Source organism: Oncorhynchus tshawytscha, unplaced genomic scaffold (assembly GCF_018296145.1).
Source record: "Oncorhynchus tshawytscha isolate Ot180627B unplaced genomic scaffold, Otsh_v2.0 Un_contig_10661_pilon_pilon, whole genome shotgun sequence".
Classification (NCBI taxonomy): Eukaryota; Metazoa; Chordata; class Actinopteri; order Salmoniformes; family Salmonidae; genus Oncorhynchus; species Oncorhynchus tshawytscha.
Window position 1 is genome coordinate 5,920 of NW_024607699.1, and position 16,031 is coordinate 21,950.

At 39.1% G+C, this 16,031-nt stretch overlaps 1 protein-coding gene across 1 annotated transcript; it reads right to left on the reverse strand.

Annotated features, from left to right (window-relative positions):
- Window positions 1-327: 327 nt before the first annotated feature.
- LOC112239378 lies at window positions 328-11,442 on the reverse strand (the record flags this gene model as incomplete). Its single annotated transcript, XM_042312572.1, has 7 exons — window positions 11,284-11,442; window positions 9,036-9,063; window positions 7,815-7,841; window positions 7,490-7,539; window positions 1,198-1,586; window positions 836-964; window positions 328-585 (listed from the first exon to the last, which is right to left on the reverse strand). Coding segments are annotated over exons 2-7 (858 nt in total), but the record flags the coding sequence as incomplete, so codon positions are not given.
- Window positions 11,443-16,031: the final 4,589 nt, after the last annotated feature.

Here is a 16,031-nt window from a genome sequence, read left to right on the forward strand (position 1 = left end):
TGAACCTATTCGGGCGGTAAGCAAATTGGAGTGGGTCTAGGGTGTCAGATAGGGTGGAGGTGATATGGTCCTTGACTAGTCTCTCAAAGCACTTCAGTAGCTCAGTTACCTTAGCTTTCTTGGAAACAGGAACAATGGTGGCCCTCTTGAAGCATATGGGGACAGCAGACTGGGATAAGGATTGATTGAATATGTCCGTAAACACACCAGCCAGCTGGTCTGCGCATGCTCTGAGGACGCGGCTGGGGATGCCGTCTGGGCCTGCAGCCTTGCGAGGGTTAACACGTTTAAATGTTTTACTCACGTCGGCTGCAGTGAAGGAGAGTCCCAGGTTTTGGTAGTGGGCCGTGTCAGTGGCACTGTATTGTCCTCAAAGCGAGCAAAGATGTTATTTAGTCTGTCTGGGAGCAAGGAATCCTGGTCCGCGACGGGGCTGGTTTTCTTTTTGTAATCCTCTTGTGAGGATTGTAATCCGCTTGTGTCTGAGCCATTGAATTCGTAGTGCTTCCTTTTTAGTGCTTCCTTTGAAGGCCTTGAATATTCGGTCCGACTTGGCTCATTACTTTGTTGGGTTTGAATGTTTGGCTGAAACATTATCAACAACATAGTGGTTATGGAACATCACAAATAGTTTACCACAATATTACCATAATAATTTACGGACATTTTGACAGCATTAACATAAACAAACAGCAGTATTAGGGTTTGTTCACCTAGGGGCGAGCATAGATAATAGATTTTTGTCTTAAACTTTCCCTGATTTCAATATACACACTTTTGTCATGTTTTGCTATGTGTACCATACCCTCAGTCTGAATCAAACAGTAATTATTACCTCAGATTGACTGATTGCTTTGAGATCCCTCAGCATCTCAATCTCCAAACTTCTTCGGAACTGAATATGCTCGTCATTGATTTTCTTTATTTCATCACATTGCATCTCTTTCTTCATCTCTTCCTCAGTCTGAAAAAATATAACTGTGGAATAACTAGCTGACTAGTCCAGCAACTTACTTATTGACACATTACACTGTATGTCTACATTTTGGAATTATTCAAGAACAATGACATGTAGACGAATAAATGCAAGACCTACTGTAACTGACAATAACAACACATGATTGCCTCGTTTATTAATGTTAAACACAAAATAAGTTAATACGTTTGCTAAGTTAATGTAATATTGCTGGGTCTTACCAATTCCTCAAAGTATTCTCCAAATCTGTGTTTCTCCAGTCCTGGGAACTCTGCTCCAGATTTAAAGAGATCCTCCAAGCTTCTGGCAACAAGGTGTAGAACTTCAAACTCGTAGGCGTAGACATTGCCATCTTCACATAACAGGAGAACCAGCTGCCATCCTGCTGCCGAACAGCGGAAGTCATCCAGGGCACCAATGACCACCATCTCCATTCTCTCTGGAAGGTAGCAGTCTTTCCAAACTTCTAACTGTTCACCATCTCCAGCGTGAACAGTGTCCTCCAGACCCCCGATTCTCAACTCGTAACTTTTCGGCTTTGCAAGAGGTATCTTCTTGTGGCGATATTTCGACACAATCTTTTCCATTTGGCCGAGGAATTCCACAGCATCTGTGGCAACAACTGACAATAATTAGAAACTATATTTAACATTGTAAATGTCAAGAGTGCAGAACATACTACTTACAACCTGCAAATATAGACATTTTGAATCGTAATGTATTATTAGCCATCTGATTCAAAGGTGCAGTCCTGGATCTTATTAAGCACAACAAATTCATAACATATTTTATCAATTGAATTCGTAACATATCACCTGAATTGCATACAGAAAAAACATGTAATAATAAGGATTTGCAGGACGTAACATATCATATGATGATGTAGTACAGGAGGCCCGTTTTGGCTCCTGTGCACCACTTTCAAAACTACTGGTTGAAATGATACAACAGTTCCGGAGCATCTCTTTAAACATACAATGATGGGTGGTTCTCACATTTCACATATCAGATGTTCAACCATTGTTCCACATTTTATATCTCTGAAGATATAGCTGTGGGTATAGTCTCAGCTAGTTGTCTTACACTGTGGCAGTACTGTATTGAATGTTGGTGCTGTAACTCAAATCACGCAGCTAAATCCCATCAGCTGCTAAGGTTGCTGCAGAAAGGCTGAGGTCAAATGTGGATGAAGAGGAGGTCATCTTGATGCTGTTACAGTACATGTTTCCAGCTGTGATGACATCTTCCTGTGATCCAAGTCAACTAGTGCGCTCAAAAGTGGTAAGCTTCTTGCTCCCGAAGTTTGTGAAATTGGCTTCAAGTACTTTTGTAGGTTGTATTGTGTAGGTCGGTGCTGCAGTCTTAAAGTGTAAATCTTCCAAATATCCCCCTGAAATCATATTCTCGACCTGACAGCCATGGTAACCTGTGATGCTGCACGTGTTTCACTATGGTCAATAGACCTTGTTCTCACCATGTCTATGATTGTTAGAAATCCAGCAAAGTGGGGTAGGAAGCTGAAGTGCTTCATCAAGTCTATGGATAAAAGTGATCTAATCAGAACTAATGAATTCATTGAAATTCTGAGTGCATAGTTTACTATTATTATTTCTTATTTGACTGCCAGCCCTAACCAAGGTTGATTTAATGTTAATATTAATACATTTTATTTTAAGTGCTTTTCAAACATGATGACAGACTAACCAGGAAGAGCAATAAACATGATGACAGACTAACCAGGGAGAGCACTAAACATGATGACAGACTAACCAGGGAGAGCACTAAACATGATGACAGACTAACCAGGGAGAGCAATAAACATGATGACAGACTAACCAGGCAGAACACTAAACATGATGACAGACTAACCAGGGAGAACACTAAACATGATGACAGACTAACCAGGAAGAACACTAAACATGATGACAGACTAACCAGGGAGAGCACTACACATGATGACAGACTAACCAGGCAGCACACTGAACATGATGACAGACTAACCAGGGAGAGCACTAAACATGATGAGAGACTAACCAGGGAGAACACTAAACATGATGACAGACTAACCAGGCAGAGCACTAAACATGATGACAGACTAACCAGGGAGAGCAATAAACATGATGACAGACTAACCAGGGAGAACACTAAACATGATGACAGACTAACCAGGGAGAGCAATAAACATGATGACAGACTAACCAGGGAGAGCACTAAACATGATGACAGACTAACCAGGCAGAACACTAAACATGATGACAGACTAACCAGGCAGAACACTAAACATGATGACAGACTAACCAGGCAGAACACTAAACATGATGACAGACTAACCAGGAAGAACACTAAACATGATGACAGACTAACCAGGGAGAGCAATAAACATGATGACAGACTAACCAGGGAGAGCACTAAACATGATGACAGACTAACCAGGGAGAGCAATAAACATGATGACAGACTAACCAGGGAGAGCACTAAACATGATGACAGACTAACCAGGGAGAGCAATAAACATGATGACAGACTAACCAGGGAGAGCACTAAACATGATGACAGACTAACCAGGAAGAACACTAAACATGATGACAGACTAACCAGGGAGAACACTAAACATGATGACAGACTAACCATGGAGAACACTAAACATGATGACAGACTAACCAGGAAGAACACTAAACATGATGAGAGACTAACCAGGGAGAACAATAAACATGATGACAGACTAACCAGGGAGAACACTAAACATGATGACAGACTAACCAGGGAGAGCAATAAACATGATGACAGACTAACCAGGGAGAGCAATAAACATGATGACAGACTAACCAGGGAGAGCAATAAACATGATGACAGACTAACCAGGGAGAGCACTAAACATGATGACAGACTAACCAGGGAGAGCAATAAACATGATGACAGACTAACCAGGGAGAGCACTAAACATGATGACAGACTAACCAGGAGAGCACTAAACATGATGACAGGCTAACCAGGAGAACACTAAACATGATGACAGACTAACCAGGGAGAACACTAAACATGATGACAGACTGACCAGGGAGAGCACTAAACATGATGACAGACTAACCAGGAGAGCACTAAACATGATGACAGACTAACCAGGCAGAACACTAAACATGATGAGAGACTAACCAGGGAGAGCAATAAACATGATGACAGACTAACCAGGGAGAACACTAAACATGATGACAGACTAACCAGGAGAACACTAAACATGATGACAGACTAACCAGGCAGAACACTAAACATGATGACAGACTAACCAGGAGAACACTAAACATGATGAGAGACTAACCAGGGAGAACACTAAACATGATGACAGACTAACCAGGGAGAGCAATAAACATGATGACAGACTAACCAGGGAGAGCACTAAACATGATGACAGACTAACCAGGGAGAACACTAAACATGATGACAGACTAACCAGGGAGAGCACTAAACATGATGACAGACTAACCAGGGAGAGCACTACACATGATGACAGACTAACCAGGGAGAGCAATAAACATGATGACAGACTAACCAGGAGAACACTAAACATGATGACAGACTAACCAGGGAGAGCAATAAACATGATGACAGACTAACCAGGAGAGCAATAAACATGATGACAGACTAACCAGGAAGAACACTAAACATGATGACAGACTAACCAGGCAGAACACTAAACATGATGACAGACTAACCAGGAGAACACTAAACATGATGACAGACTAACCAGGCAGAACACTAAACATGATGACAGACTAACCAGGCAGAACACTAAACATGATGACAGACTAACCAGGAGAGCACTAAACATGATGACAGACTAACCAGGGAGAACACTAAACATGATGACAGACTAACCAGGAGAGCAATAAACATGATGACAGACTAACCAGGAAGAACACTAAACATGATGACAGACTAACCAGGGAGAACACTAAACATGATGAGAGACTAACCAGGAGAACACTAAACATGATGACAGACTAACCAGGAAGAACACTAAACATGATGACAGACTAACCAGGAAGAACACTAAACATGATGACAGACTAACCAGGGAGAACACTAAACATGATGACAGACTAACCAGGGAGAACACTAAACATGATGACAGACTAACCAGGGAGAACACTAAACATGATGACAGACTAACCAGGAAGAACACTAAACATGATGACAGACTAACCAGGAAGAACACTAAACATGATGACAGACTAACCAGGAAGAACACTAAACATGATGACAGACTAACCAGGGAGAACACTAAACATGATGACAGACTAACCAGGAAGAACACTAAACATGATGACAGACTAACCAGGAAGAACACTAAACATGATGACAGACTAACCAGGCAGAACACTAAACATGATGACAGACTAACCAGGCAGCACACTAAACATGATGACAGACTAACCAGGCAGCACACTGAACATGATGACAAACTAACCAGGGGAGTAAACAACAACAGATAAAAGCTTAGACAACAGCCATTTTGGGTAAGCCTGTGTGAAGTCTTAGTGTGGACTAGAATATGTGTATGGATTGTGAGGTTCTGACATGGAGAGGGAGTTCCAGAGCTGGGGGCCTGCACTGCTTAAAGGACGTTCTCACATGGAGCAGAGCCTGTTGCGAGGGAGGGTGAGGAGGCCAGTGTCAGAGGAGCGCAGTAAATCGGTGGGAGTGTAGGAGGTTGGAGAGGTATGTGGGGGCCAGTCTATTTGTTGGTGAGCAAGAGTTGCTTGAAGATGATGCTGGATTGAACTGGGAGCCAGTGAAGTTTGATGAAGGTTGTGATGTCCCAAGGTCTGGTGTGTGTGAGGACTCTGGCAGCTGAGATTGAATGTATGGAAGTAGGTCCAGTGTTTTGTCAGGGAGTCTATAGAGAATGGTGCTGCAATTGTCCAGGCGTGAATGAGGGTTTCAGCAATGGGGTCGTGATAGTGGGTCCGAGTTGTGACGTGTTGGAGGTGTCTTTGCGTAATACATACTGTAGGCCTACGTTGGTTAGCATAGGGAAAATATGGCTTTGTTTGTCGGCACAAAATGTATAGCTACTGTATTGTTTTAATGTCCAATAGGGCAGGTAATTACAGTCAATTCTTAATTAAACTTTCATTTTGGAAATGTAAAATCCAAGTCCGGAATGATTCTTCAATGGAGGTGGTGAAAAGGGAACCGGGTGTCACAGACACTCATTGACCAACACAGCCAAACAACCTCCTCACAGCTGAGACATCAGTCCAAATACCATCACCCATCACCTACATCCATGTTTTCTTCTGTCACACTGTTCACATGCATTCACCTGCAGATCCACAAACACATTGATTGAATGTTTCTTCTGTCACACCAATCGAACACTTGATAGCCTACCTATATAATGAGATATCTTCATCCAACATTTCTTCTTTGGCACTGATGAATCTGGTGTCCAGAGCTATCTGTCTTCTCTGATGTCTAGGTCCCACCGACTTTCAGAGAGATTCGTCACGCATCCCGGCCAAAATCCTAGTTTGAAAAATGTACTACTTCTCAAACCTCGTACAAGTCTCCCACAGGCACATGTGATGATTTAATGGACATGCTTGAGCCACTATTATATGTCAACATAGGAATTGGACCACTATGCATTAATACGACAGAGGAAGAAAAATGTCTGATGAAAACTACGAAAAGAAAGCAGCAAAGATGTGTTATAAACAATTGTCAATAGGTTATGGTATAAATCAGACAAACGTGATATACTTGATGTGTTCCCATTTAGAGCCGTGACTAGTTAGTAATGCTTCTTTTAATGGGGCCCAAATGTACAGTAGGGCATCTGAGCTGCAAACACATTAGAAATGGAGGTTGTTTGGAACACTGAATTCTAAAAGGACAATAACTTAAAAATTCACTTAAAGGAATAGTTTGAGATTTTGGCAATTGTTCTACTTACCCAGAGTCATATGAACTCATGGATACCATTTTTTGTCTGCATGTAGTTTGAAGGAAGTTGAAAATCGTCTCTGGAGGGAATGCTAAATAGAATCAGCGCAACGAATGGAAATCTAGAGGGATCTGCTAGCTTTTTGATTTCCTTGTGGATTTTTAAAGAATCGGCCTTAGGCCTTATATAGTATAGAATGACAACCAATCATAAAACATGAAGACACTGTTTTCATATAGTGAAGGAGGGGCCCTAGTGGCCACAAGTCACCAGTAAGCAAGCAACTTTATCTTCTTATGACATTCAATTTCTCTATCATGAAATTTGAATGTTTATGGAAATTGTTTATTGAAAAACATTAAACGTGTAAAATATGAGGTCTAGGTGTTGCCTAAACTCGGGATTCAATCCAATTGCGGGTAACAGGCAATGCGGCTTTTAAAGGCAATGTTCACGGAGATCGCATTCACGGTAAATGCTGCATATGTCAGCTGAATCAGACATTTCCTTTTAAAGGCCATTGGATGACAATACACTACAAAGAAAAAAAGAAATTCGGCTGATACCTTCTTTTTCCCTCTCACAGCGAAGAAACTCAGTGTTTATCTTCTTTAACCTGTATAAAATGATAAAAACAGTATACGTTTTGTTTTATTAAACTGATTTGAATTTATTTAACTAAAACAACAAGAAATACACATTTGCAAATTAGGTAAGGAACCCAGACATGCCTTGAGTAAATTCTTAAACAATTGAAATTCATCAAGTCAATAAATGTAATAAACAAAGTGTGGGTCAACGTCATTTCCATGTAAATAACCTGGAGCCTCAATATATATATATATATCAGATCTATCATATCTTACATTTTTATAATTGAAATATCTTTACCCCATTGATGTGATGATTCCCCGATGACTGTTGGGAAAACAATACAAATGCTGGTGAACAAGTAGGTCAAAAAATGCACTTAAACTCGAAGAATCCACACCAAAATGAATAAACACTACTCATGAATAATATGAATAATTTTGGGATTGGCCTACCATCCCATCAGATCAACATGACAATTACAATTTTAAATGTCATTCCAATAAATCCTTTATTTGAGTGAAGCACACCTAATAAGAACCTGGGTTTATATCAATGTTAATCAAGCTAGCTAACGTAATTATAAGCAACGTTAGTTAGCTTATCAAAGTAGCTAAAATCGTATATGTTGAAAAATTGTTCCGATCAAAATGCACATGAATGAAACAAAGTCATATTTCCAACATCGCAGTTAGGAAATAGAACGCTCCGACGACTACATAACCGCAGCATTAACCTACGTGGAATTACGATCGATCCCTCTGCTCACGCGTGCTGAATGCGCTTATAGAAATAGATGACTATAAAAACGTTTATAAAGACAAAGAGCGTATTTTCATCAGAACCACTAAGCCTAGGCCTACTCCCCAAACATATGTCGTGGCCCTAATTCATCCCAATGCAGTGTGCAATGAAAAATTGTTAATACATTTAGATCATTCCAAGGAACCGCATAATGAACTAAATTGAACGTCTGTATATCGATAAGAAGACAGATTTAGGTTTGTAACCCTGAAAAATATGTGTTTCAACATGCCGAATTGAGACCCGTTTCAAATTACCATTCTTTGTGAATAACTGTTCAGACGCGAGATGCGAATCACTTCGCAGTATTCTGTTATTTTTTAATCTCTTATATTAAATCATGCTTTTACTATACAATATGTGTATTGACTGTGATAAGTGCTCGGGAAATAAGAGCGTCTATATTAGCAAAACAAGGCTATGAAATTGCACAGCCATAGGCTTCTATAAGCAAGCGCCACACTGAGGTTACTACTTTATTGAAGATGTGTTCCAGAATACACTATAACCAGTTGATATTACAGTTTCATTAAATTCATCTTAAATGTGTTTTTTTTTATTGACTGAATTGACCTACATTAAACAATTTAGCTATTAGGATTCCTTACCTGTAATTGTAATGATAAATTGGACATTGTTGACATATTTAGTAGTATATATATAGTAGTATATGTATATATATCATATCTTACATTTTTATAATTGAAATATCTTTACCCCATTGATGTGATGATTCCCCCGATGACTGTTGGGAAAACAATACAAATGCTGGTGAACAAGTAGGTCAAAAAAAGCACTTAAACTCGAAGAATCCACACCAAAATGAATAAACACTACTCATGAATAATATGAATAATTTTGGGATTGGTCTACCATCCCATCAGATCAACATGACAATTACAATTTTATATGTCATTCCAATAAATCCTTTATTTGAGTGAAGCACACCTAATAAAGTTGAAATAGGCTTACATTAAATAGTTGTATACACCTAAATATTCCGTATAAACCTAGGGATGGGCATTTGACTTTTTTTTGGCTGTTTGAGTACTCCAGTACTCAAATAAAAAATAAGCTATTTCTAGAACAATGTCTGCACTGGGAAATATGTCAACAATGTCCAATTTATCATTACAATTACAGGTAAGGAATCCTAATAGCTAAATTGTTTAATGTAGGTCAATTCAGTCAATAAAAAAAAACACATTTAAGATGAATTTAATGAAACTGTAATATCAACTGGTTATAGTGTATCCTGGAACACATCTTCAATAAAGTAGTAACCTCAGTGTGGCGCTTGCTTATAGAAGCCTATGGCTGTGCAATTTCATAGCCTTGTTTTGCTAATATAGACGCTCTTATTTCCCGAGCACTTATCACAGTCAATACACATATTGTATAGTAAAAGCATGATTTAATATAAGAGATTAAAAAATAACAGAATACTGCGAAGTGATTCGCATCTCGCGTCTGAACAGTTATTCACAAAGAATGGTAATTTGAAACGGGTCTCAATTCGGCATGTTGAAACACATATTTTCCAGGGTTACAAACCTAAATCTGTCTTCTTATCGATATACAGACGTTCCATTTAGTTCATTATGCGGTTCCTTGGAATGATCTAAATGTATTAACAATTTTTCATTGCACACTGCATTGGGATGAATTAGGGCCACGACATATGTTTGGGGAGTAGGCCTAGGCTTAGTGGTTCTGATGAAAATACGCTCTTTGTCTTTATAAACTAATTGTTTTTGCATATTTCCAGTGTGGATGCTGTCTATATGCAGGGTGGTGATAGCCAAGGCTAACCAATTGTAGTAAATGACACTAGCGGTTCGCAATGTAGGGTATTCAATAGTTACCACAGCCACAACGTCCGAAACCCTGCCTGTTTCTACATTTCGCTTCCTAAAATCAGATTTTAAACCTAACCCTTAACCCTAACCTTAATCACATTGTTAACCTTGTGCCTAAACCTAACCTTAAGCTTTTGTATATGAATATGTACGATATAGACAAGGCTGACTTTGTGACTGTGATAACTAGGTTCACTCGCAAAGTCACCTAAACTGAAAATGACGCAGTTCTTCCAAAACTGCAGCTCATTGCTGGAATACATATTTCCCTACTTCAGTCAACCAGTCCATTTTGAAGTTGTGATAAAGCTCTCCTCATTTGGCAAGGATTGTAGCTTCTGTATCCCATCAGTTTGACACGTTTTTATAGTCATCTATTTCTATAAGCGCATTCAGCACGCGTGAGCAGAGGGATCGATCGTAATTCCACGTAGGTTAATGCTGCGGTTATGTAGTCGTCGGAGCGTTCTATTTCCTAACTGCGATGTTGGAAATATGACTTTGTTTCATTCATGTGCATTTTGATCGGAACAATTTTTCAACATATACGATTTTAGCTACTTTGATAAGCTAACTAACGTTGCTTATAATTACGTTAGCTAGCTTGATTAACATTGATATAAACCCAGGTTCGTTACAATATGATCAATATGGTTAAACTAGCTACCTTATGCCGTACCCATCTTGTGCTTGTCAAAAACGTATTGTTATCATCTTTTGTTCGAAAATGTAAAAGGTCAGTGGTCACAATTCGGTAGCTCACACAGTTTCCCGAATTGTAATTCTGGTGTGAAGGGTCATTCAAGTGAAACTTCACAGTCAGAACTTCCGATAACTCCGATAGCACATGAACGCAGCATATGCTACTTCTCTAATGTATCTAATGGATTTCTCAAGCCAAAGTATAAAACACTTTCTTCTCACCAAAGACACGTTTCTTCAGCAGACATACATTTATTTTTATTAGCCTACTCAGGAACCGAAACCATAGAACCAATATTTATGGTAATAGTAATTAGAACAAAATAAACATACATTTCCGGAAGGCTATCACCCCTTCATTGAAACACTTATATTACAAACAAGTCTATCGTAACATAGCTTACCAGATTCAAATGTAGCCTGTATGAAATGTAAAGGCAATTTACCAACAAAACAAAAAACGTTTGAGCTCCTTCTTTAGGGCTGTTGCGTAAGAAGTGGCGTGACAAGTCCTTCTTGACTGAACACGAAAGAGCTTGAGAGGACAGTATAGTTCACTGGACAATGACTATAGGCAATATGCTGTGTGCATCATATTTCATTATAGGTTCATGACTGAGGCGTGGCCTTTAGACTACGTGGCAAGATTTAACACTTTTTCTCGTAGACTTTAGAAAAAGACGTGGAGGGAAAGGCAGTTTTTAAGTTGTCAATAAAACAAACATTTTGGGGGACTGTTGCAGCTCACTTCTCCTTTAAACCATCTATTGTGTGCAACGATGTATGGATTTGATTTAATTTGACAGAAATGTAGGTTAGACTATTCTTATAATACTACTTATACCAGTATAACAAAGTAATTGGATACCATGATACGGATGGATATGTTGTGCTATCTGTGTTACGTTCGACCTAAATGAGATATTTTTTAAGTACAACTGATGGAGCTTGCAAGAACGCTTTAGTCGATGTTGATGCCCTGGGCGAGCCTTCAACTCAATCTCTTTGCCCGCTCACATGTTGCTGACATGTTGTTCCTCTGCATGGGTGTGGCTCCTTCATTTCTCATTCTGTTCTACTGAGAATGTTGTTTTAGCTCACCTGGCCATTACACAATGGAGGAGTTTTTCCAGATTGAAACTGATTGCATTTCTTATGTAAAAGAAATGCAATCAATTCGTGGGTGTGAACCAAATGCCCCTCTTGAGCGGTTGGCGAAGTCGGCTCAGAGTAAGGTTCTCCGAAGCTATATGGAATTGTTTTAAGGAGGTCATACCAATAATCATTTAGCTATTTGATTTTCAATTTCAAGACTGCTTGAAGTCTATATTTTTTAAATACATTTTTTTAAATCAAATTATTTTGGGCCTTACTGCTAATAGCCCATACAAATGCATTGAATAACAGATTCACTACATGGAAGAACAGATAGTCCCCTACAATGAATCTATAGGAAGTTTGTTCTGGAGTGTCTGTCCTATATCTGAGAGATATAAGAAAGATCAGGAATATATATATATTTATTTTTTAAATATGTATTTTTACATGTGTTTAACACCTTATTTTTGGCACTAAACAGTCTCAATATATATTGTACCTCCATTCATTTTTTCAACTGGAACCGGGGGACCTTCAGACAAATCTTGTGAGACCTGTTGTCGTCCTAGAGCAAAACAACCAACATGTACCTGTGAGTCTCACTTTTCCACAGGGGGTTCGGTTTCTCCCAGCTTCCGTGTTTATGATGACTCGGAACAGCTTGAGAGGACAGTATACTTCACTGGAAAATTACTGTAGGCAATAAGATGTGTGCATCATACTTCATTATAGGCTCATGACTGAAAAATAAACTAGTCTAAGGCATGGGCTTTAGACTAGTAGCTAGTTTTAACCAACTTTCACTTTAGAAAAAGATGTGGAGGCAAAGGCACTTTTTAAGTTGTCAATAAAACAACACTTTTGGGGGACCGCTTCTTCTTTAAACCATCTATTATGTACATCAATATATTGGTTTAATTTAATTTGACAGAAATGTTGGTTAGACTATTCTTATAATACCACTCATACCAGCGTAACAAAGTAATTGGATACCATGATACACATGGATATGTTGTACTATCTGTGTTAATACTTTCAACCTAAGTTAGAGACTTTTTAAGAGCAGTTGATGTGGTTTTCCAGAACGGTTTAGGTGATTTTGACGCCCTGGGCGAGCCTGGAAATGCTGCTCGTTGCCCGCTCACAGGTTGCTGACATGTTGTTCCTCTGCATGGGTGTGGCTCCTCCATTTCTCATTCTGTTCCAATGAGAATGTTTTTTTTTAGCTCACCTGGCCGGTACATCGGGTAGGAGGAGTTTACATCGGGTAGGAGGAGTTTACATCGGTTGGAAGGGATTTCATTCGTTTTCTAATTGGGCTGCTTCCCAGGTGTGAACCAAATGCCACTCTTGAGGGGATGGCGAATGCGAAGTCGGCTCAGAATAGGGTTCGACTAAGCTATATGGAATTGTTTTAAGAAGGTCATACCAAGGATATTTTAGCTATTTGATCTAGACCCGTTGAAGTATAAAAATATATATACTAATGTATTTGATGAACAATTTTATTTGGATTTACTTCCCATACATTGAATAACAAATTCACTACATGGAAGAACAGATAGTCCCCCCAATGAATCTATAGGAAGTTTGTTCTGAAGTGTCTGTCCTATATCTGAGCGATATAAGGAAGCTAAGGAAACATTTAGATTTTTATGTACCCCTTATTTTTGCCAATAAAGAGTGCATTCAGAAAGTATTCAGACCCCTTGACCTTTTCCACATTTTGTTACATTACAGCCTTATTCTAACATTTATTACATCTTTTTTTTACTCATGAATCTACACACAATACCCCACAGTGACAAGGTAAAAACAGGTTTATTGAGATTTTTGCAATTTCTTTTTTTATACAAACTAAAATATCACATTTACGTAAGTATTCCGACCCTTTACTCAGTACACTTGTATTTGGGAAGGTTCTCCCATTCTTCCGTACAGATCCTCTCAAGCTCTACTCAGGTTGGTTGGGGATCGTCACTGCACAGCTATTTTCAGGTTTCTCCAGAGATGTTTAGATCTGTCCAAGTCCGGGCTCTGGCGCTTAAGGACATTCAGAGACTTGCCCTGACGCCACTCCTGCATTGTATTGGCTGTGTGCTTATGGTCATTGTCCTGTTGGAAAAGGAACCTGTATCTCTATGTCCTGGTTTTCCCTAGAATAAATGGATGGAAAAGCTTGTTTTGGAAATCCACAATTGCTATTTTCCTACTTCCTGTTTGGTCTTAGAAAGAGATACATTACATTACAGGATATTGGTACATTCATATGATGAGTCAATAAAGATGAATTCCCTCATATGGACCTCTTACATAACAAACACAAACACAGCCTTTTATCACTCATCTCTGTGCTTTTGATTATTTTACCACTGTTTTACTGCTAGTGTTTAACTGTAGGACCTGAGGCTTGTTGCTCTGAGGTTTCGTTTCTCCAGCAGACTGGAGAGAACATGAGGGTGTTGCCAGTTGTTATCGCTGTGCTGTAGAGTGCCGACTACAAAGCCTTAGCCTAAACCTTCCCCTCTATGGTTGAGGCATCTCAGACAATCTAGATATAACACAAAACATTTATCTGATTAGACTACCTATGTTCCAAATACATTAACTGGTGGCCTAATGGACAATATAACATCACATTTAAGATGAGTCTAACTGGTTCAATCTTCTCTCTTGTTTGCTTCAATATAATATATCTGAAATGTCCTCCTATAACCAAAAACATCTCTACTTGATGTTAATATTGTCTATTTATTTGTTCCACAGTGCTCAATAACTATTAGGTAAACATGAATACAGTCATCGTCGAATATGCTGAAAATGTGTGATACAAAACTTCCCTTGAGTTTCTGTCTGACACATCTTGGTAATTTTCCTCTCAACAGGTTGAGTCATGCACGTGTGTACTTCTCTGGGAAAGGTAGTCAGATGACAAAACACCTGGTGCTCCGCTGATGCCCTGAGTTCCTCCCGACTGATGCATTATGTTATAACTATTACTAATGTATTACTGACTAAACAGCATTCTCTCTCTTACAAAAAGTTAAGGGTATAATATTATTCCTTGATGTGCATGGTATCATCACTGATACAAAGACATCATGGGATTTTGTTATTGCTTTACGATTATCTTTGCTTTGAGGAACATTTGAAATATTAACATGCATTTATCCTGTTCAAAATCTGGAAACGTACAAACTGGACCAGTGACAGAAGAGGTGTTCTTGATTGTGTTAGGTTGGCCTATCAAAACCGGTTTAAGGTTAACTGACCTCAGATCAAAACATTCCACATTTCCTGTTTGTGGGAATAAGGCGTGGCGTGACAAGTCTTTGTTCTCTTCTTGACTGAACGAGGAGGTCGGGTTGCGGAAGAGCTTGAGAGGGCATTATTGTAAAAGTACGGTAGACAATATGCTGTGTGCGTCATACTTCATTATAGGTTCATGACTGAGGCGTGGCCTTTAGACTACGTAGCTAGATTTAACCCTTTTTCTCTTAGACTTTAGAAAAAGATGTGGAGGGAAAGGCAGTTTTTAAGTTGTCAATAAAACAAACATTTTGGGGGACTGTTGCAGCTCACTTCTCCTTTAAACCATCTATTGTGTACAACAATATATGAATTTGATTTAATTTGACAGAAATGTTGGTTAGACTATTCTTATAATATCACTTATACCTGTATAACAAAGTAATTGGATACTATGATACGCATGGATATGCTGTACTATCTGTGTTAATACTTTCAACCTAAGTTAGAGACTTTTTAAGTACAACTGATGGAGCTTGCAAGAACGGTTTAGTCGATGTTGATGCCCAAGCCTGCAACTCAATCTCTTTGCCCGCTCACATGTTGCTGACATGTTGTTCCTCTGCATGGGTGTGGCTCCTTCATTTCTCATTCTGTTCCACTGAGAATGTTGTTTTAGCTCACCTGGCCGGTACACGATGGAGGAGTTTTTCCAGATTGAAACTGATTGCATTCCTTTTGTAATTGGGCTGCTTCGCGGGCATGAACCAAATGCCCCTCTTGTGCGGATGGCGAAGTCGGCTCA